Source organism: Neopelma chrysocephalum, unplaced genomic scaffold (assembly GCF_003984885.1).
Source record: "Neopelma chrysocephalum unplaced genomic scaffold, ASM398488v2 Primary Assembly neopelma1_381, whole genome shotgun sequence".
NCBI lineage: Eukaryota > Metazoa > Chordata > Aves > Passeriformes > Pipridae > Neopelma > Neopelma chrysocephalum.
The window spans coordinates 450,706-474,631 of record NW_020898045.1 but is presented as its reverse complement, the minus strand read 5'-3'; the positions used below and the strand labels follow the sequence as shown (position 1 = coordinate 474,631).

Genomic DNA, 23,926 nt, shown 5'->3' with positions numbered 1-23,926 from the left:
ATTGCAGCCTGTCAGTACCTAAAGAGAGCTTACATAAGAGAGGGAAAGTCATATCAGAGAATTATAGAATGGCTTGGGTTGGAAGGGGACCTTTTTTACAGGGAGATAGTGGCAGGACAAGGGGCAATGGCTTCAAACTGACAGAGGGTGGATTTAGATGGGATATTAAGACGAAATTCTTCCCTGTGAGGGTGGTGAGCTACTGGAACTGTATGCCCAGAGGAGCTGTGGCTGCCCCATCCCTGAAAGTGTTCAAGGCCAGGTTGGACAGGGCTTGGAGCAACCTGGGCTAGGAGAAGGTGTCTCTGCCCATGGCAGGAGGGGGAAACTAAGTGGTCTTTAAGGTCCTCTCCAACCCAAACCATTCTGGGATTCTATAAAAAAAACCAAACCTGTGAGCAGGGTGAGACTACAGAAGCTCTCAAAGTATTTGAATCAGGCAACCATGCAGGTTCTTTCTTTCTAGGTCAGTGAAGAATAATTCATATGCATTTCAGGTATGTTTTAATATAACACATTTTGATTGTTTTGTTTGCAGGTGACCAGAGACTGTCCGAATCATGTTGACTGGCACCTGGAACTCAGACCTGTTACCTTCCCAACAAGGTGGGCAGATTAGAAACACAGGTGACCTTCTCAAGAATACACAGATACTTCTCTATTGCTTTATCTCCATGGCAAAGAAAACTGTTAATTCTATTGTCACAAAGAACTGTAGAGTATTACATTCTCTTCATGCCTCTGAGTTTTGTCATAAAAGAGACCACTTGATTTCCAGTGTAAGAGTTCAATTTAGGAATGCGAAAGCTGATTTAAATTCATTTTACAGATACTTTATATACATGTGTGTGCATTTGGATTGGGGCAGATTTGTTGCTATGGATTTTTACACATAGAATGAAGAAAGAAACAAAATAAATTAAAATTGTTTCAGCGAGGAATAAAACTTCATTTATGTGAAAACATAAGATTAGGATAGTTCTGGTACAAACAAAGATATCAGATTTATTTTTACAACAGCCATGGCTCTCTTCTCAAGTGCGGAGACACACAAATGATGTCAGCGTGTATGACTAACAACTAAAAATAAAGCAGGTATTTTGGTACAGGCTACGTAATATCCTATTAATACAAGTCCATTTTAGTTTAAAACCAATGTTAAGTTTACATTTTCTTTGAACCTTACCCATTCACAGATTTCTCTGAGCAGCTTCCTTGTATCACATACTGTGAACTATTGTCACTCATGCACTTCTACCAGTTTTAGAAAGGAAAAAAATCCGGCTTCCTCTCCATCTGATGAAAACACTTTTCATCAAGAGTCTAGGAATCCATCCCTCTCTCTGTGACCCTTCTAATTCTACCAAGTCTAAAGAGAAAATCCATAAAAACATTTCCCAACTAATCCCTTTCTCTAATATGTTGTTCTGGTTTTTATCCCTATAATAAATGCCTTGCTACATCTTTACTGTGATTAGTCTCATGGGATGAACATGTGACGAGCATCTCCCCGGGGTCAGACTGCACATGGGTCAGAACCCCACAGCAAGTGCCAAAACACATTTGAATTCCCCAAAACAATCCAAGGCGGCAGGATTTTGGCATCAGCGTACTATAAGAACAGTGCAGTTACCAATTTGGCAGAGGAGAAGGGCTAAGACAAAGCTTTTGTTTTTCAAATGTGAGGGGAAAGTGTTTCCAAAGTGAGGAAAAATTGAATTCCGTGGGGTTTATTGTTCTTTCATTCCTTCCAAGTACTGCACACAGCAAGTTGCTTCTCTGGGTAACCTCTGCCAGGGCCTCACCACCTACACAGGAGTGAATTTCTTCCTAAAATCTAGTCTAAATCTACCATCTTTCAGCTTAAACCCATTCCCCCTTGTCCTATCACTACACTTATTCTCTATAAATAAATACATTTTTACTGAAACAGGGACAGGAATCCAGGTTTAACTGGACCTGGATTTTTGACACAAATGCTAGGTTTGAGTGGCTTCTTCAACACTGTTACACAACTGAGACCTTTTTAAAGTATCACTGTCTTTTTGCCTGAACTCTTTGTTCTCTACATGACCTTGCTGTGTTCATTCTGACATATTTTTTCGTGGCAACTGAGGAACCATTGACATGGTAACATAAAATAGGATTTAATCTTGTTCTGGAAATTTCTCCTTTGATAGCACTGAGAGTGTCATACAGTGTCCCAGCCCTGCCATGCAAACAGCCTTAAATTATGTTTCATAAGATTTAATCCTAAGCACTAGCTCTGAAATTCCCTTTGTAGACTTGTTCTTTTTCCAAACTCCCTGAAAGCAGGCTGACATCTATAGAAACCTCACTAGGCTTTACTGCAGCAAAGTTCTCTAAAATGATTTAAAACAAACATACCTGGAAAAGCTAGACCTCTACCAGATTTTAATTCTAAGTGCAAACCATATTCTTGAAGCTGAAAAAATAACCGCTGCAGGGATGATTTGATGTTGGATGGGCATGTCCCCCCTTTGTTAACAGTAATAATTACTTTATAGGTTTTCTTCCATAAATTTACATTTTTCCCAGAAATAATAATAATTAAAAAAAACCCAGCCATAATCTCATTTTTTATTTCAGCATTTTGACATCCATTGGTTGCTGCCCCCACAAAAATCATTGGTCTCACACTTAGATCAAACCACAGTAAGAAAATTTGAAATGTGGACTAATTATAACAACTTAGAACCAAGGGGTCCTGAATTAATCTTTTTAAAATATTAAACTCTTCCTTGAAATTGAATTTAAACTCCTTATTCTTGGGATATTTTTGCATATAGTAGTCTCAAATCCCGATGCGAACCAGCAGCCAGATGATGAATGACTAAAAAATTCGATGTCCCAAGCAAGCTGTTACAGTGTTTCCTCTTTTGCCAGGACACACAGTTTCGATCTTGTCTTTCTCCAGAACTGCCTGGAGCCTGGAGTGTCTATTGTCTTATTCTAGTGAGAAGAATCTATGTTGATCTTACATCCTCTACAGAACAAAAATATTCCTACATAATTAAATCCAACAAGAACACCTCTGTGTACAAGATCCCCCAAAGAAGAGATGATGGTGCTCAACAGCAGTCATTTTTTGTCTTTTGACTCTTCCTAGATCCCTGCAGACACACTCAGAAAGTTATTTACTACCACTCATGGCCTCCAAAATTTCATCCTTTATAGGTACCGGCAATTTTTCCTGCTATAATCAAATTCCAGAGATTATAAATAAGCAAAGAGCTCTGGGGTGTGCTTAAGTCTCTCTCCTTTTTCTTTTAATCATTTTTTTCATTTTCATGTAACTGCCCAACAAGCATCTTTCTCAACTGCCTTGTTCCTTCACCCTTCCAGTGAGAACTCCAAACTCTACACAGAAGACCCCAGACCTTCCCATTTTAGCCAAAGAGCCAGTGTTCTTTTGTAGAGGTGTGAAAACATCACATTTGCTTTTAATTTGCTTTATATTATTACATGACACTTACTCATAATGTAACTTTACCTCTCTCTAGATCATATCCATTCTTTTGATACCTGAAGGCTTTTAGGAAGTTATTATGCATTACTTGTCTTGCATTTATTCTCACCACTGTATGCCTGCAAAGCTGGTTCCCAAACATTCAAAGCTGTCAAATTTGATATTTGGCATTCCCAAGCAATTCCACAACCTCAGAGTTTGCCTTCTACTTGACTCTAGCCTAGATAACTTCCATTAACTGGGAAATTATAATCACTCCTTCCTACCTGATTAGGGAACAATCTTGAGAACAGTAAAATTATCTTTTCAGCCCTACAGACTCTCCTAAGTTTAACCTTCCTCCTTCATTCTTGCAAATAAAATGAATCTTGCACATGTATTATCTTCAAGTGCAGTGTTCTTCAGAGTTCTGTCCTACACCTTCTGAGTTAACAAAAATTATTAAACCCACAAACGCTTCAGAATCAGTACCTCCAAAAATAAAAATGCAAATATACCTTCTAATGGCTCCCTAGTTTTTTTCCAACTACTCTTTGCAGGCTCAAGGGAGGAGGTATTTGAAGTTTTCCTTTGTGAGATAAGTGGTTTCCATTGCAAAAAAATTTGCAGGAGCTTAACACTTTTATTTAGGACACTGAATTTATTCCCTTTTGTTTGATTTCCACAACTGTTGTTTGATTTGTATGGCTTGAAAAAGTCTTTTTTTATTCCATGACTAGTTTTACCTGGATGTGCAAAATCAGAGCTGAAGCTGCATCACACCTCACCCTCAGGAAGGTGAGTCCTGTACACCACATCACCCACTTTCTCATCTGTATGCGGATGTACTTAGTGCCTTCAAAATAATAACACAAAGTTTGGCCTTGATGTAAGCACAGTCTTAGCTGGGGAAGAGCCCCAGTGGACAGAAATTAAACATGCACCACCATGCTTCCTCCACGAAATGTTTGCAGTAGATTCTACCTACCTACTTATACTGAGTCTCATGAGGGGACATTTTCTACTTAGCCAATAAATTGTTCCATGAGGAAAGGGCTTAAAACAGAGCTGCTCTTATCCCTGTTTCCCTCCTGATCTGTTTAGACAGCTGACATGTTTACAGCCTTTCAAAGCCCTGGAGTGGTCGTTCTGTAATGACTACAGAAGTATATTACCTGCTCTGGGTAAGAGACAATGCTGCTATTACTGTACAAACTTCGGATTTTTAGGAGGACTTTGAAGTTAAAATGGTGGCTAAATATGCATTGGTTCCAAAACACAGCTAGGAGCAAAATACCCTGTAAAGAAACAAATGCATAAAAGCACTTCTACTGAACAGGTTATTTCCTCTCCAATTTAGAATTTTTAACAAAATTTCCATCTAGCAGAAGAAAAATGCCTATTCAAAATTAACTAGGTACTCACCTTTGACTCTGTCTCCTTTGTGCAGGTGAATTTCCCCTTCCCCTTGAGGTTGATATGGCTTTACTACAATAAAAAGTCTTCCGGGTACAGCACTGTAAAGCTTCCGTTTGGGACCCTGATAATCCAAGGCAGACAGCGTATCCTTGTTGGCACTAGGACTGTAAACGGCACTGGAAATTGAAATTAAACATCATTAACAGCTTATTTAAAACGGGAAAGTTAATCATTTACCATCACATTAGCAGGATTAAATTAAGCAAATTAATTGTCTTCCAGTGAGACATCTAACTCTGCAGAAAAAACACATGGTTTTCATGCCAAACAGAAGCTTTTAATGGTTGCAGTCTTTCAATATGAAACATGATCAATATTCACCTGACCATAATGTCCTGGAACAGAAAATACACAACATTAAAGTTTTTAGTTTTTCTGCAAATTAAGCTTGCACATTCATAGAGACTAATGAAATTGAAAATTTATATGCAAATCATACATTACCAGAACCTCCATTTGTCAGAATGACTTGAAAACCTCAGTATTTACAATTATTGTTGAGAATGGATATCTTTGAATGAACAAGTGAGACAACTGAATTATTAACTAAATGGATTGAATAATCAAGTTATTTCATCACTCCAAAGCCTGGAGCTAAATTTAGACCTTCACAAAGCATGGTGCTTATGGCAAATATTCTCCAAAATATCACTTTTTCTTGATGGCAAACACTAACTCACTCAATGACTTCAGAACAAGCCACAGCTCATCAACCAACACACTTATGGTATATGAAGAAGAACTTATTGAAAGGTGGTGAAAAATGTATAAGATCATTACCAAACCTGTAGAAAAACAAATGAACTGTCACAAAAACACAAAAAGAGGCAAATATTAAAGAGAGTGGGAAACCTATAGGAGATAACATAACAAACTTGCAGTACACTGCTACTGAACTCAAAAAAACCCAACATTAAAACTTGAGGTCTTACACAGAGAGTCCAAAACCAGAAAATATTCATGAGAAAGGAGAATGTTAATAAAGATTTGAAGGAAAAAATAGTATACCAAAGGAAGAAGGCTCATTTAATGGTGATTTAGCATTTTAACACTCTGCTTCCTTTCTTGTAAGAAAATAAACTGCTTTAAGTAAAATGAAATAAAAGGGCTAGAGTTTGCTGGGTTTTCACCCTTTTTGGTTTTTTTAACCAATTTACTACCAAAATAGTAGTCAATAAGTCGGTGGGTACAGAAGAACCCAAACACAGTGAATCCTTCATATCAGGAACACTTCCATTTTCCTGCTGTAATTTCTTCACCGTTTGGAATAGGATCCCCTTTTCACCTAGTTCTGTTCTTCCATTACTGTGACGAGGTGCTAATAATGATACTTAGGAGTTTAACAGTGAGTTCTGGTTGCATACCTACGAAGGATTTTGCATCAGAAACCTCAGCCAACTCTCACAGTCGTTTAAAGAAAGACTGGTTTTGGTCTTCAGTTCTTTGTCGTTTGGTTTTCAGTTCTTTGCTCTGTTTCTTTTTCCTTGTAAGTGAAGGAACAGTCATCACCATAAAAAAATCCAGATCTATAAACTGTTGCTACACATCCGATTTCCACTTGCATCAAGCTGTGTTTCTGCCTCGTCTGGTAGCAGCTATTCACAATGTTTTCTCCCAGCATCTACTTTAACTGCTATCACAGAAGATACATTCATTTTCTCCCTTACTGAAGGAGAAAAGGGAAATGACACATTTAACCCACACAATGAATGCATAACTTCTCATGCAACAGGCCCACTAATGGAAATCAGGGCTGCAATGTGGGGTAGAGGATTTTTTAAAATAAACAATCTTTCCTCTTCCTTCTTTACCCCAGCTTGGGTTCCAAGCCCAGCAAATCCCATGCCAGGAAGAGCAGGAGAAGGATGCAGAGATTTCAGAAGATGTGTCGACATGTTCCCCTCTCTCCCAGAAGAGGGTGGCCATCCTTGACAGCTCATCCCTGGTTGAGACTGTCTTTGTACCTCCTTTCATAATCACTGTGGGACACATTCCATGGGAAGGGTATTCATTCCTTTGCCTCCCCATCCCACATCACAATCAGTTTGCTATGAAAAGCAACATCCTCATGAGAATCATAGAACAGTTTGGGTTGGAAGGACCTTAAAGGTCATTGCAAGCCTCCTGCCATGGGCAGGGAACCTTCCACTAGATCAGGTTACTCCAAGCCTCGTCCAACCTGGCGTTGGACACTTCCAGGGATGGGGCAGCCACAGCTTCTCTGGGCAACCTGTGCCAGGGCCTCACCAACCTCTCAGGGAAGAATTTCTTCCTGATATCTAATGTAAATCTCTTCTCTTTTCACTTGAGAAGATGAAACACCTGAGCCACACAGGCTGCAAAGATCACATGAACCCCTTCCAGCATCGCTTTCCACAGCACAAACCCCACAAACCTCATTAACCCTTTGTCAAGCTCTGACCTTCTCCATTACTCTGCCCCTTCTGGCTGCTCCTGCTCCACAACCCAACCTACTGCTATGTCAAAAAGGGCCTTTTCATCTCACGGGAGCAACAGCTTCATGGTGAATGTTATTATTTGCAAATAATAAGCAGAGACAGCAACAATTCCCACATTTAGCTGTCTGTAAGTAGGTGGTCATGCAGTTAAACAAAATCTGTGAGGAAAGTCATGCAAGGTGCCATTCATGACTGCAAAACAGGCCTGTGGCAAGAAAAGGCATTACATGTAGGAAAAATGATATATAAAATCCTTTTAGTTGTTGTTAAATTTAGAGAGTCTCCAGCTCTCCTCTCAGTACTTGCACATACTCTGGACTCCTCTGAAACAAGTCTTGATGGTACATCGAAACTGTAGTTGTGATACTGATGCACTAGGAGGAAGATCAAAATTTTATTTCCACAAACTCTCAGGTAGTCAATTGCTTTCCACCAGTATTTGTGCTCATTTTTAGGAAGGGAAGAGGAAAGTGGTTGAATAAAATCAAAGCAAAAAAATGTTTGCTCAGTCAAAAAAAATTTCTAATTGTTACCCCCACCTCAAAGGATTGACGATATTTCTAGAATTTGAAGTGTGTCATCCCAGGAATATAGATGAAAAGGCTCTTTTTATCCCTTCCATCTAAAATAATCATTGACTCCTAGGTAAAACCTCCCACTCTGGTGGCATCAGTATAATCCAGTGGAATACAAAAGCTAGTTCTCTGAAAAGCACCTCATGGCCGCCACCTCACCCAGTTGAATTCTCATTACAAACTGGTTTTTAGCTGATATTGGGCTCTGTGAGGAAACACCATCCAAATTGCATCCAAATTACACACAAATGAGCTTTAGCCACTATTGTAACATACAACAAAGATGAGTTTGCTGCAGGAAAACACTGGCATAAGAAATCCATATCCCATTCCTTCCATTTCATTTCAGTCTTCCTTTCACTTCAGACAACTTTGTTTTACAATGCACCATTATCTCCCCTCTCCAGCAGCATTGTTACTATCACAAATAGTGCTTGTCAGTTTGAATGCCCATGGCCAAGGAGAGAAGAATGTGCAAGGATAGAGACAGTGTGAACTACATGACATTTTGTTTTACTGACTTGAAAACTCCAGTGAAGATTCATTACACCTACAAATGACAAAGGGAAACCAACAGCTACATTTCTTGACAATGCTCGAGTCCTTTTCTACTCTAAACAGTGGATTTCTTTTTAATATTAGGAAACAAGACAGACAAAGCCTGATATTTCAAATGACTGATGAGTTAAATGTGTTTGGTCAAAACATGTAAGCTCCAACTCTCCATCAGTGTTCAGTTCTAATACCTTCACTGTGGCAGCTCTGCACTTTAACATCCCTCATCCTGGTGCAGCCCCATCTCTTGCACACTTGGCAGATGGAGTTCCTGAGTCAAAGAGAAGCTGTAATTGCCTCCTCACAATGAGGGCAATGGCTTCTCAAAGCTGCAGCTCCCATTTGAGATCAAAACTCAGACTCAGTCCTCTGTTTTATTATATTACTTACAAAACATACATGACTCTAATTAGTCAGGATTTGCTCTCCAGTGGGATGTGGCTGCAGGATATTTGTGTAGAGTGCCTGCTAAATCACATTTGTAATTCAAGAGGAAAGGAAGAGCAGCAAAGCCATAGGTAATGCAAAACCCTTCAGCACAGATAATCATGAAAGAAGTCCATGACATCTATCACCACTATCTCAAGAAGCCCCCTTTGCTCTAGGTCAGCCTCCAGTTATTCCCTCTATTTTACTCCTTGGTTCAGCACACATCTACACAAGAGAGAACTTAAACATCCTCTGTTCCATCACCCATGAGCAGCTCCAGCATAAATTCCAGGCATGACCAATATCTCAGAAACATTTTACTTTGCTGTTAAATCCAATCCTTATTTCAACTATTAAAAGATCTTGAGAGCTTAGCACATTGATTTGGAGGTGCAAACCCGGCATTAAGTCACTGCTGAGCTCTGCTGAACTGTAAAGCCTGCCTGGCTGCTGGAGCCCTGTGAGGAAACAGCTGGCTTTGACTGGTGCTTCCAATTAAAATATTCACACTTGGACACGGTCCACTGTGCTGAGATTTAATACCTATATATTATATAGAGTGCAAAGTGGGCATATAAATAACATAAAACACGTGGCAATGCAGCGCAATGACTTCAGGAATATCTCAAGTAGTCAAAAAGTCACCTGATGTGCCTGTGCTGCTGCCGCTTGGCATCGTCTCCCAGCCTGTTCAGGGATGGTGACCGGCTCCGGGAGGACGGAGTGTAACTCCCCACGGTTTTTACAGTTCCATTGGGATTATTCTGCATCTGTTGAAGCAGATGAGGTGAAAGGCTGCGGTGTGAAGAGGCAGAGGAGGATGCTGACCACTCAGGGAGGTTGTTGATGTTCAGGTTGTTGTCGCTGTTGGAGCGGAGCAAGATCCGAGGGGCCGCCAAGGTGTTCGGAGGTCTCCGCCTTCTGTTGGAATAAGTGGGAGCCTCCCTAAAGGGCACTGTGTGAAGAAAGGCATTCAGGGTAATCTCAGATGATTTCACCACTCACATGTGTTTACCACCACATAATATAATTCAGCAACATATGGCATTGTTTCTTCTGCAGAGACAGAAACTCTACCTTGCCAGCAGAGCTGATCGAACTCATTATCCTCAAAACATCAGTAAAATTGAAAACAACAGAGCAACATGAACCTGTTTACTGGCTTGGATGAATAGTTGAGTAACACCAGTGGCAGGAGTGAGCTGAATAGCCTGAACTATGGTCTAGGAAATGGGATTCACCTCATTATTGCGAAGTTGGACATTCAGAAATTTCATTTTCGTGCTGAGTTGTCACATTCTATTAGGAAGGCACAGAACAGGGCTGACCAGCAGAATTTCTGAGTCATAAACTTACACCTTCCTTCCCCCAGCTGGCACCCAAACTGGTCCCTCACAAGTTCAGGCCTAACCTGAAATCTGTAGTGTTAATAGTCACCTTATCCCCATCTTCCAGGTTAAAAATTGAGGACATGGCTTCTTCTCCTGGCAGAACTCTATTACATTGCTGTAATCCCCAGGTATTCCCCTATTTCTAATCTAGGCACTTCTACCACATCAATTACTATTGTATATAGAACATATTACCCAAGGGGAATACACTCACTGTCACGTGCCGTGTCCCAAAGGGAACACGACTGTATCCAAAGGCTGCAAAATACTTATTAATGAAATAGTCACAACAGCAAACGAGGCAAGGGCAGTAAAAATCTGACACAGAGCAGAGGGTCCATCCCCTCATCAGTGCTCCTGGAACATTTGCACAAGCAGATACTGCTTTCCAGATCACCTTTTCTCCCTGTAGTAGTTTGTTCCAAGTGCAACTTAAAAGGCAAATTTCCTCATAAAAAGACACCCAGACATCACTAGATGTGATATTTCCTATCCTATCATAAGGTAATAGAGAATTTGACCACAAAAACTCAGTCATGACTTGCTTCCCACTGTTGCAACCACCCTCATTAATTTATTTCAGTGGAGCTTGTAGGGTCACAGGAGTTGAGCCAGAGTGCACATATTTACATCTGAAAAGTCACAATAATAAAACTAACAAAAGGTAGCCAGGCATTATTCTGAGGACTTCATTGAGCTGCTGTAATTCTCAAAAAAAATCATATTTAAATTGGTAAAGAAGCCCCACAAAATATCATCCTACATGTCTAAAGTGCCAGTAAGTGCCATTTATGAAGTGGCAGAAATGTCTACTCATTCAATACCCTTCAAAACCACACAAAAACTAGAATAAGAATGTCTGTCATACTGTGCAAGTAAATAAATTCACATAAATATGAATATACATAGGAATCAATCTGTCCTGCCTTGAAATAGAGCCTTTAATTGAGAGAACAAAGCAAAATTTAAGGTTTCAGAGCAAAACTGAGAGCGTATTCATAGCACAAAATAGAGATGGAACTGCAAGGAGAAGAATGGTTTATATGGTTTTCACCAGAATCAGTTTACGATTAACTACAATTCTGAATATTTTAAAACAGCATCCTTTGTATTTCTAATGAGATGAAACTTTCTCTAGTAAACAACTCAACAACATCAGAACAACCAAACAAGAGAACAGTGTGAACAGAGAGAAAGGGCTTAAATTCCATATTTCCTTTGAGATAAGGCTGAAATGAGGGAAGCATTCTTTAAAAGCTGTTAAAGGGGATAAAGCAGAGAAATACAATATTTATGCTGGAAAGTGGCAGAAACTCTGTATAATTTTCATGGCATTTCAAGTGTTTCACATTTCATATTTTTTTAAGGTTTCAAAGCAGCTGAGTATGTCACTGAGAGCACCTGGGTGCTTTAGATGTCACAGTAAAAGCCCTGGTTAGTGCCAACTTAAAGAAAACTCTAAGCATTTAGTTCCCAAATTGGCATATACAGATCCTTAGGTTGATGTAGGGGACAGAGATGTGACATTTCTGCACTCCTATATTTTTGACACTTGGAATCTGACTCTGGAAATTACTTAATTGAAGATAAGGATCCTTCCCAGGTACAATAGAGCAGAATCCAGTCAAGGAGAAAGCACACAAAACTGAATATAGGGAATGTTTGGCACATTTGCCACCTGAAGGTCTAATCCTGCTGTCTCAGGGTCACCAAAGTTTGCCTTGGATTCAGCAAAAATTGAGTCTGACCCTTAGATTTTAATTTTCCATGAACCTAAACAGGTGACACTCCGAGCAGCCTGCCCAGCCTTCCAACCACAGATAGATAAAACTAAATTTTGCCAGGGGTTTGGAGATGTTTACTGGGACTCTGGAGAGGTTGGTGGGATATCTCCTGGTGGGAGGGGAGGGAGCACGAGGGGCAGGGTGACAAGATGGACAGAGAGCTGCCGAGCACGTTTATACCAACAGAGCTGAGAAACCACTCTCCAGGTACCCTTGTCTTCTTTTTCCCTTACATGCCTTAGAAGGATTTTACGTGCTCATTTAAGAGTTTAGCTTTTGCTTTGCTATTAATGCTCTATTCTTAAGGAGGGAACTACAAGCAAAATTAGCCTTTACTACAGAAAATAATCAGGAAAGAGGACAACTAATTACACCAATTGACGTTTGTCTAACACAAATCTTTTATAGAAAGAGTTAAAAATAAGCATTTTGGAGCCTGAAGTGATTAATATTCCATCCAACTGTTTCTTTTCCCCAGCAATCTGCAAACTGTAAGTGGGTGGATATTTTTTTTAGCTTCTTCTTATCGGCATTGTTTATATTAATTTCACAATAATAAAATTAAAATAACTACAACACAATATGATGAAATGCAAATGTCCATGCTTTAATCCCAGTTGGACAGTGATTTTCCCTAATATTTCCCCACATTCAGAACTGTAAGTCTAACTGTTGCAAAACTTGTCTGGGAAAAACAGTTGATATAAAACGACATGAAAATGCCTGAACTAATTACATGCTCCTAAAGTTTAAATCTGTCATCCCTAAAAGCATACTTGAAAGTACCATATAATCCTTCCTCCAGCTCTCCCAATTCTATTCCTGGCACTTCATACATCTGAAGGGGCAATTCAGTCCCATTTACTGACAAAATTCACCCTGGAAAATCCTTAACGTGTCTCCAAATGCATTTCTTAGGGAACAAAAACATTTCTATAACTACTTGATTCTTCAGAGAAAATCCTAAAAGGAACAAAGTCACATCCAGCTTTAATAACCACTTGCCTTAATGGACCATCTAACATCAAATAATTTTGAAAAAGAAATTGCAGGAATTGATTAATTATAGTCACTAAACCCATCATATTCAATGTACACAAGAAAACACCGGTCTGAAACATCAAAGTGTTCTGCTTGCATCGCTTACCTTCTTTCTTTGTGAAGGCATTTAACAAAGACTTCATTTTCCCTTTTTACTTTAGCAGCAATTCCCTCATTACATAACCTTTGCTGGGAAGAAAGAGGCAAAAAAAACCCCAACAACAAACCCCAAAAAATAATAATAAAAATAAAAATTATTCGAGCTACCCAATTTCTATGTGTTCAGGCTGGCTGCACCCTGACATAAGCAGCAGGTTTCTGGGCACCGTGGAATTGCGAGCATAGCTGGGCATGCAGTACCCAGCGTTCTGGTGACAAAGCCCACCCCACATTCTGTCTGTCAGCTGGGAGCCAACTGTGCACAGACTGGAGCTCCTCAAAAAAAAAAAAAAAAAAAAAAAAGGAAAAGAAAAAAAAAAGAAGCTCCTGCTGTCTTTCCCAGCATTAGTCATGTGAACCTGCCGCCGCCACAGCCTCGCAGACGATGCTCCCGCTCCGCTCCCAGCCCGGAGTGTGCGGAGCCAGCGCGGGATGAGGGAGGTGCGGGCGGCCGGAGAGAGCCCGGGGGGGCAAACGTGGATTTGCCAAGGTGGGAAAAGGCACTCCTGCAGCTGCAACTGGGAACAGGGAAGCCTGGACAGCGGGAGCTGCTGGGGACAGGCGTTTAGCTCGGAATTTGCACAGCTGACTCTCGGTGCACAGAGGATTTTACTGTTTACTTGCTTGTTGTTGTTTATTTTCTTGTTGCTGTTTACTCACTTTTTACTATTTCCTTTTTGCTATCTATTTCCTTTTTGCTATTCAATTTCCCTTCTTTATTTCCTTTCCCCTTTTTTCTTTCCCCCTCTTTATTCCCTTCCCCTCTTTATTTCCTCTCCCCTCATTTCCTTTCCCCTTTTTATTCCCTTCCCCTCTTTATCTCCTTTCCTCTCTTTCTTTCCTTCCCCTATTTATTTCCTTTCCCTCTTTCTTTCCTTTTCCCTCTTAATCTCCTTTCCCCTATTTATCTCCTTCCCCTATTCATTTCCTTTCCCCTCTTTATTTCCCTCCCCTCTTTATTTCCCTTCCACTCTTTATCTCCTCTCCCCTCTTTGTCTCATCTCCCCTATTTATTCCCTTTCCCCTCTTTATTCCCTTTTCCCTCTTTATTTACTTCCTTGCTCACTGCAATGTTCCAAAGAAGCAATTTGAAGAAAAGTACAAGTCACACTAATCTTCACACAATGACTCCGTTAAGAAGGGAGACAAACCTGTCACTACACAGAATATCTTCCCATGGCCTATATTCCAGTCTCAAACAGAGATACAAGCACAATTATTTCCCCTTCCCCTTCCATTGTGCTGGAATAAAAGAGAATTTCTTTTTGCACAGGATAAAAATAAAAATTAAAAAAAATTGATCAAGCTCTTTTGCTAAATGCAGTGCTAAATTTCTGCAGATGCCAGAAAACACAAGGTGTGACCAGTGAAGTTTGTAAAGTACTAATTCTAGAAAAAAATGATTTATAGCTGTGCCATGCAGTGCAAGCATGCTTACAGAGGAAGTGTAAATAACTGAGACAGGCAGATAGGAAGCAGGGGGAGGTGCTAAAAAATCACAAAAATTTTAAGCATATCTAGTTAAATCTAAGATACAAGGATATCAAAGAACAGGAAATTCACTGTCTAAAAAAACCAGTAACCTACATTAAAAAATTGCCGTAAATAACATAAACTACGTAACAGTTAATAAATATTTATTCCATTTCAGGGTTCTCTGATGATCACTAATGCATCTATTTTGAAAATTAAGGGAGTTTCTTATGAGAAAACTGCTTCAAGACAGAAAATAAATTACTTAAATGAATTTAATGTCTTTATGCATAGTGATCTCCTAGTTAACATAACAGCAAAAAGAATTAGTAAGCATAAATTAATTGAATAGTTTAAACTTAATTTAACATTCCAGTGTCTAATTTATAAAGAAAATAATGCTTCTCTAATACAATTTTATGTTTTGATTCAATTTCTTTTTAAAAGCAACTATCCTTAGCAGGTGAAAATCTTACCAGGGGAAATGTTGGACACAGCATCAAACATCTTTATTTGACAGGAAGAAAATTCTTCTTAACTTTTAATAGATGCAAAGCTTTCTAAAGAATAACTTTGAACTTTTATTCATTAACTTATAAATATGTGCATTAATTAGCTCCCCAGAAGAACCAATGTAATTTCCAGAGCAAGAACTGCTACACCAGAACTGTGCCACTAATTTGAATTACAAGCTTTTGTGCTATACAGTTTCTAATATCTTCATCCAATCCCCCTGATTATATTTGGAGCCACAAATGACAAAGGAACTATGAGTATTGATGGAATCCTAATTTCCTTTTTGGGGGTGTCAGTGGCTTAAAGTCTTTAATCCCAGCAGTAGAGCAAGGACAGGGTTAACCCAATTGTGCTCATTCATGTCTGTTCATATACAGTAAAACAAAAACAGACAGGCAACTGTAGTCAATCAAAACCAATCCCAAGGGGGATTTTTATTAGATTCTTGCCAGAGCCATAAAATTTCATCATCTAGAGGTTTCTAATCAGTGTTAGAAAAACATAAAAAAATACGAAAGCCACTTGAAATTATTGAGTTTCATGGAAATTGTGGCAACTCTTTCCGACCTACACCAGCAGATGTATCAGTTGATGACTGATCATTTTATTCCGTTTAACTGTCTGTCTTTTCCCCAATGCAGGAAATATAATTTCTTCCTATATGGCAGAGCCTCCTGCAATAACCACTGTTGTACAATGGGAAAATATGACAATCAAGGAAGTCAGTGAATAGTTGCAGCTGCAGTTTTTGAGTTTTTCCTCATTTTCACTAATAGCTTATTAGGACTTGTTTATTTTAACTGAAGTCTTGAATTTTATGGTGTTGGGAAATTTAAAAAGAAAATATTCCAGCAGTTTCCACTTTTTCCTGAAAGATTTTCTACCTCATAACTGTAGTCTTGGTATTGCTGTCTCAGCACAAAACCCTAATAATTTGATTATAGTAGTACAAAAACCCCAATATAACCCATGAGCTATAAACATTCTTAACCTAAAAATCACAAAGACCTTTCTAAACAGAGGTGAAGTAAACTCTCATTTCCCTACTCCTTTGGGAGATGCTCAGGAAAATGTGTGGGAGCTCTGCATGGGGATGTGTCTAAGAGGAAAAAGCCACCTTAAACAGAAATTGGGCTCCTAAGTTAATTTTGATGAGCATTTTTTGTGTATTTGTAACAACAGACTCCCAATTTTTATAGGCATTTGAGTCCACAGCCTCCATTAGAAATCTGTGGAAAATCAGTGACTTACATACTCTTGAGGATCTATTTTTGGGCACTTGGATGCCTTTAAAAAAGCATGAAATTATGACCAAAGCTCTTATTTAATCATCCCACCAACACCTCTAAGGGCCAAAGCTCCTCAGATAATGGCAGAACACAGCTATGACTGCCCTGATTTTATTCTTGTTTGATTTTGTCAATTTTGGAGTTCTTGCCGGAAAAAATCCCTTTAACGTCTAGGTTTCTGTTAAAAATACAGTTCTTAGCATGTATAAATGCATTTCTCTCCACTATAAAATAGGCTTCCCGTATGCTAAGACACCAAACGGAGAGTTAGGCAAGAAAAGAGAGATTCAAATATAGACAGTTAAGTACATAAAGGCTCTTTGTGGGGGGAAAGAGGGGAACCCAAACTAGGTTGCTACATTGCTTCTAGATTATTTACTTATTTCAGAAAGCCACAAGGTGATCAGGAACCCAGATTCAGGAATCCACCTCAGCGAAAAAATTAAATCTATTTTATAAAGCTAAGGGTTTGGGATTTTTATTTTTCTGAAAAAAATCTGGGGAGTTTTCTCAGGGAGCTACAGTTTAACCAGAGAGAAGCATCTGAGTCCACTGAAATGATGCTAGAGGAGCCTTAGCTGCCCTAACTTCAGTGGTATCTCTGTTGCCACTGTTAGTAACTTCTCAGCACCCAGCTACCACTGGTATCAACCAGCAGCTTTCAGGCAGCCAGGCTGAGTTTGAAGGGTAGAATGGGGGCAGAAGACTGTGTGTAGGAAAGGACAGCAGAGGGATGACTCGGAAACAGATGGTAGGAGCTATCAATTAGAAGGAAAAGCAAAAAATAGCAGTGTGAGTTCCACAGCCATGTGCCAGACACCCCTTCCGTCACCGGGCACTGCTGCTACATCACCGTCCCCAGACTTCACTTTCTGTGACCAGGGCCAGTGTCACGCTGCTCTTTTGAGGAACTTCTTCCCAGAACATCCCTAAAAACCAACAACAAGGAGTTGGGAAGGCTCTCAGCTCAGGCACAACTGTGTGGATGGCTCAACCACAGGCAATTTTTTGTGCGATGGAGCGAACCGGCCACTGCCAAGCTCTCCAATTCTGCAGAAAACACCTCACTCAATTCCCAAGTATTTTAATAACAAAGCATCTAAGGTGTGTTTGTAGGTACATTCCAAAGGAATTTAAAAGTTGATGAATATACAGCTGCAACACATAAGTGAAATTAAAATCACGGGAAATGAAAATCCTTCTTTCTTGCTGTGCTCACATGATTATAAATAAACCTTCACTAAGATTACAGTAGTAATGCAAGAAAAACACTCAAAGAGCTGCACGTGTCTGCAGAAGGGAGACGTTCACCTCAGGGCTTTACTTTGAGATGCTTATACAACATCAAGTAGAGACAGAGAATCTTCTACTCAGATTGCATTAAAAAATTACTGGGTATTGCTTAAAACTTGTTACGTGTCAGAGCCAATGTCTGACACCTCTTTGATAGGTTAGAAGGTAATACGAGTAGAAATTATGGTCCAAAAGAGTTTGAATCTCATGGCTTTTCCCCTTTTAAAAAGAAAAATTGTCAGGCTCAATATGGCACTACCTGCAAATATCTGAAGCTCTGCCTGCAGCGATACAGATACACAGATCAGAATTTACCTGAGAGCTGAAATAAAACCTCGGTCCCCAAGGATGAGAGGTAGTTTTGTGTGAGGAATCTGGGTCAGGGGTGCAGATAAAAGCAGAACAATAGAAGGTTAAAAGGTGGGAAAATGAAACCCTCCAATTCTGTGTGAAAGGCTGGAAGGAGGGAGGAAACAATGGCCAATAATGAGGGAGATGTCTTGCAAGTAGCAGCTTGAAAAGAGAAAGAGAGAGAAAAGCAAATGACACGAGAAGAAGCTACAATAGCTGAAGGGGAATTTAAAAACATGACTCAAGTCTATTAGCAATGTCGAAGCAAGCAGCCTATCTGAATAAAACATGGATGGCTCACTTTGATTCTAACAGATATACTGATGTAAAAGCAGCAACTTAGCCAAATAAACCCCCGTATTTTATGTAGAAGTGTTCCTGTAGAGCATTCTCCCTGGAATGGGAAGGCCATCTCTGACAAGGGTTTCTCAAGATTTTATACTCTCAGAGCACTCACAGCCCCTAATTTCTATTATGCATATTTGGGTTGAAAACGGCATCCAATCTTACTCTGAATAATACAAATAAGTAGGGTAAATATTTGTGTCTGTCCTCCATACATTTGTGCACACAGATAACAAAGAGTTTTCTCTGCTGGCTGTGAAGACAAGGAAAAGGAGAATCTTTCAAAAAGTAAATAGTTATTGAAAACCCTTTCAAAAAAGGCAACGGGGTGATTTGCAGTTGATAAAACATGAAACTACTTGTTGTAATTGATTTCTTTAAATATGAACTGGGCTGATTTCCAGATCTGTTTTCATCAGTAAGTAGAACTCATCCAGAATGGTTCATCTTTATACAGTAGCAGACTATCAGCAACCAGCTACTTAGAAGTTTCATTGAAGCAAGCGATTAACAACTTCTACAGTATCTGGACAGAAAGATCTGTTTACCTCAGACTGAAAGCAGTCAAGTGTGAACCCCTGAAGCTGCATTCTTTTACCTCCAACAATAGGGTAGAAAACATGAATCAAATATAATTATATCCCATTATAAATTCTTGTGCTCTTTAAATAAGCTGGTGAAAGGGTGGAGAAATTTTCTCCTCTAATAATACACTGGAAAATCTTGTCCTGATGCAGCACCACTCAGAAGCATTGAGTACACAACAAATTAATGTCATTCTTTGCATTATGTATACACGAGTTGGGAAAAAATATCACTTAACATGAGGGGGCTGTGCATATCCCAACCCACACAGTTTATGCTGAAGAAAAAGATAAATTAAACCCCATGTCATTCAGAGAATTTCACGGCTGGTGGCTCCTGCAAACAAAGATGCCTGACTCCTCTTCTGATGTCTGACACTGATGGGCCTCAGATGCAGTATTTGAATTTGTGGGCTGTGGTGTGAGTTTGTGGGTTGCAGTCTGATGTTGCAGAGGAGAACAAAGGTAAGTAAAACCGCACAAGATGCTTAGCAAAACAAATGCACCAGTATTGGATTGCGTGGTGTTTCTGTGTTCTGGTGTTGTACAGAAAACAATCTGATTTTGCCTTTGTGTAACTTTCTTCCTCCCAGAAGCTCTCCATGAATTCCTTAAATCATTATATTGTTCCAGGCCTTATTCAGTGATCTGATTTCACTGCTTTAATCTAAGTGTGAACCTCTTTAGTAAATAGTGGGACAAAGCATCTGTGCTTCCAAAAGTGTTGGTGGATCATGTCAGTTTTATTTAGAATAACACCATTTTCATAACTGAAAAGTGTATAGTGCTCTCAAATGGGGGAAGAAAAAAAAAGATTGGACTCTTGTAGAAGTTTCCAAATATGTAAGTGGTCAAAGTGGTCAAATGTTGTGACAGAGGCACAAGTGTTAGTCCAGTACAATTTACATAGACAAGTGTACTCGGAGGGTGGGGAGTATTGGGCAAACTTATTTGTTGAAATTCATGCATGAGTGTGAGTTAGCCAAGGCAGGAATGATAAGAAAACAGAAAAGAAACAGATTCATAACATTTTCCTTTAGCTTCAGCTCCTCCCTCATCTTCCACTCTCAAATCTTGGTGTCCTTCACTGCCATTTTTCAATTTCATTTTCCCTTCTTCTCATGGCTACAGTTGCCTTTCACTGCTTCCACCACCAGCTCTCAAAGGATAATCTTCCCACCTCCCAGAGCCAAGGGGAAATAAATGGCATATAAGAGATAATTTCTAGAAGATACCCCGCCATGGCAAAGTTACATAAAATTAGCAACCAAGACAAATGGATAGGGAGAGAGGAGGAGTTGGACAAAAGAAAACAGTTTTTAGAAGAGAAAGATTTCTAGGAGGTTGCAACCTATAAACACTTAAAAATAGTGGAAAAAAAATCATCCAATCTTCATATGCCAAAGTTTAATTTTGAAGAGAGGAGGGAACAATCAAGCTGCTAATATGACATTGCTATAATTTTTTAACACCTTATTGCACTTTGAGGATAATATTTTCATTGAGTAAAGAATACAGTATTTTAGTGAGGAGACATAGCTGGGCAGGAAAGGAACTAGAGAACTGTGAAAGCTTTTCACTCTACTGGCTGCCTTCCCAGAGATGCACACTACTTTATGATGTACTTAATGACAAAAAAACTTGCATTACCACTTTCATTCTTACATTAGAGCAGAGCAGCAAAAGGAGCCCCCTTTTATCCTGGCAGAGGTACTACCAACAAAAACATAAACCAAGCACCAAGAGAATAAAATTTTTGACTCTGCAGCCTCCCTGAAGCCCGTGAGTCTGCAAGCAGCGAGAACAGAATTTAAGGAGAGGATACTTCTGGGGGTTGTGAGTGTAGAAGAAGCCAGTAAGACACCCATATGCCATAGACTTGCACAACGCTTGAGAAAGCAAAAAACTATGATTGTAAACAGCGAGCCCCACCATCATAGCACCCACATTATCCTTTGCACACTATTTTCCCCTCTTTTCTAGCATAAGTGATCTTCAAGAATTCCTCCTTTGCTCTTATTCTCATCATCTGAACTCCAAAGTGGAGCTGAGCACTGAGTTAAGTCATACTGACACTTCTGAGACCACATTTGGGTTACCTGAGCAGAGTCTCTCCCTGCAAATCTCCAATTGTCTTTTATGCTAAAGATTGTAGATATGCAATGCAACCATTCACCCCCCAAAATATCTTCTCTTCTAAATAGGGGATAGCAAGCTCTAAAGTCATGTTATTAAGCAGGATCTTCAAAAAATAAAACCCAATAATTTAAGCTGATAATTGTCTCGCTATCCTTAGTTCCATTTAGACACTTGCTGTTAAATAGAAACTAAAACACTGCTGACTTATTCATTAAAGTAACAGCATTTTAAATTATATTAGTAGCCCAGATTCCTTCATCTCAAAAATAATTGTTAATGAATCATGCTGGTATAACTAAGAAAAGATTAAAAAAGCAAATATCTGCTGTAACAGGGGGTTATCTCTGTACAAATATGTAGGTGTTTGCAGCATTTGTAATGTTCTCAATGGTTAATCCCATTGAGAAAGAAAGGCTTGCTCACTGAAGAGTCTTTGAGGTGGATTAATGATTAAAGTGATATCACAATACTATACCTACTCCTGGTTCATGACATTATCATTTGAGTTTTACAATGTTTGAAAATGTTGAGGAAAGACCTTTTTTCCCCCTCGTTTCTTGATGCTGCCGGCAGATCAAGTTTTGCACTGACAGCTGAGTTCAGATTTTATGTAACAAGAATACAAAAAAGAACTCTCTGTTTATATAGGTTAGTAAGTCAGAGCAGGTAAATGATTGAAAGAATAAACAAGGTGCAAGCTTTAAATCCATCATCAAAAAGCAATCTTATGTACATTCTATTTCAGAAGCATTCCCATTTGTTCTTATGTTTCTGGCAGCAGTGGTAGATGTGATATTCATTAATTCAGTGGAAAATGCATGGCTGACATCCAAGACATTACTATGAAAATAGAACTGTTCTGGATATTATTTGGCAGTCACACCCCCGGACATCATGACTACTACAATGAAATTTGACTTCCATGTTCAAGTTTCGAAATAACTCTGTTTTCTTCCAGACAAGAAGTGATGCAAATAAAGCCTAAAAAAGAATGGGATCAGAGAAAGGAGAACAATTGTATCAACAAGCAAACTGCATATGTATTCCTCACTGGAGGAAGCATCATCTGGCATTGGCCACCTAGGATCCAGCCTGTGGTCATCTACAGAAGCACATCCAAAATAAGATGGTGATTGTACTCATAAATTCAGGGGCACAGGTCAGGGCCATGAGAAATTTAAGAAATAAACAGTATATCTTTATAAACAAAAAAGTAAATAAACATGGAAAATACACTACGTACCAAAGAAAAAAGTACATAAGACAGATAAAACAAGGTAACATAAAATACATATTTCAGATCTTACATTAGGAAGCTTCAGTTGAGAAGCAAATTCAAACCACTTGCAGCATATTTTTTGTCTCTAATATTTGTGGTAGAGACCTAAAGCAAGGGAAATATCCAGCCCTCAGCTCTACCAGTGAACACCAGACAAAATTTCACTGGAATCTTGTGGTGCAGCAATCCTGTATGAGTCCCCAGCAGCTCTGGCTTCTCAGGAACCACTGCTTGAGATAACAGAGAGGTGACCACAGTCCCCAGGACACTTCTGTTGCAACAGGGGTCAGACACACAGTCACAGATTATTCTCACTCCCCATGCCATGTTCCCAGTGGAAATCAGGAAAGCCTAAGACCATTCCCTCAGCTGAAAAATGACTGGTGGAGGGTGTTGAAACAGAACAAGAATATATGGAAATTTATAAAGCTGAGGAAAACTTCTATAGAATCACCTTGAATAATTTTTCCTGGTCAAGAATTTGGCAAGAAATTTACAAGTAATTCACCCTAAGTCCCCCTGGCTAGCACTGTGCTTCACTTTATACTAGGAAGTTGCAAGGAACATCAAAGGAGTTATTAGCAGAAAAGGAGGAGAAATAAATGGGACTCACAGGATACATCTGAGGTCAAGAAATAAAGTATAAATGGAGGTGGAAGGACTGGAAGACAGGAAGAAAATACAGCGAAATTCCAGTGATTCCCAGTGAATTTGGGAGATATAATCTGAAAGAGATTTTCAATGGAGAAAATGAAAATGGATTACAGCTTTAAGATGCTTAGGAATCACAGTCCTCAATGACTCAGGAAAGTGTATGTCATGTAGTACATAAACAAGAAGGCGGCGTACGCTGGGATGCTGCACATGGCACGAAGGAGTAAAGTGCAATTCCTACAGCCTCTGCTCAGAGCTTACTCAGTCTCTGAACACCAGCCACCACTTTAAGATAAGGATTTAGCAAACCATACAGCCACCAAAAGTAATACAGTAAATGACAAAGACGCAGCAGTGACTAATTAGCGATTTAAATTTATGTTGGAAACTCAACAAAAAGCAAAGGCTCTGAGCAAGCTCCTACATCACTGAGAGAGTCACAGAGCTCTGACACTGGAGCACTTGCACCTCTTAATCTACAGGTTTTCAAGTAATGAAACAAGTGTTTAAATCCTACTCGCAGTGAAGGTGGTGTATCTTTTGCTGTGGATTCTAATGGGAGCAGTTTTCTGTCAAGAAATAAAAGGACCATTTGAATGATGCAAGACAGAGAACAAGAGTCCTATGTAGGACACTATAAAAGCATTGAAGGTATCCAAAAG

At 39.3% G+C, this 23,926-nt stretch overlaps 1 protein-coding gene across 2 annotated transcripts in view; it reads right to left on the bottom strand.

The window, feature by feature from the left end:
• SHANK2 (SH3 and multiple ankyrin repeat domains 2) overlaps positions 1-23,926 on the bottom strand; it is a 318,764-nt gene that overhangs the window by 191,116 nt on the left and 103,722 nt on the right. The window contains exons 1-3 of one of the 2 annotated variants that reach the window (XM_027706521.1): positions 13,289-13,536; positions 9,612-9,921; positions 4,895-5,064 (exon numbers count right to left, since the gene is read on the bottom strand). In XM_027706521.1, the coding sequence (XP_027562322.1) occupies positions 4,895-5,064; positions 9,612-9,921; positions 13,289-13,325 (517 nt within the window). In that variant the 5' untranslated portion in view covers positions 13,326-13,536. Of the gene's footprint in view, positions 1-4,894; positions 5,065-9,611; positions 9,922-13,288; positions 13,537-23,926 lie in introns of those variants that run through there. The other variant, XM_027706520.1, reaches the window with a different exon arrangement.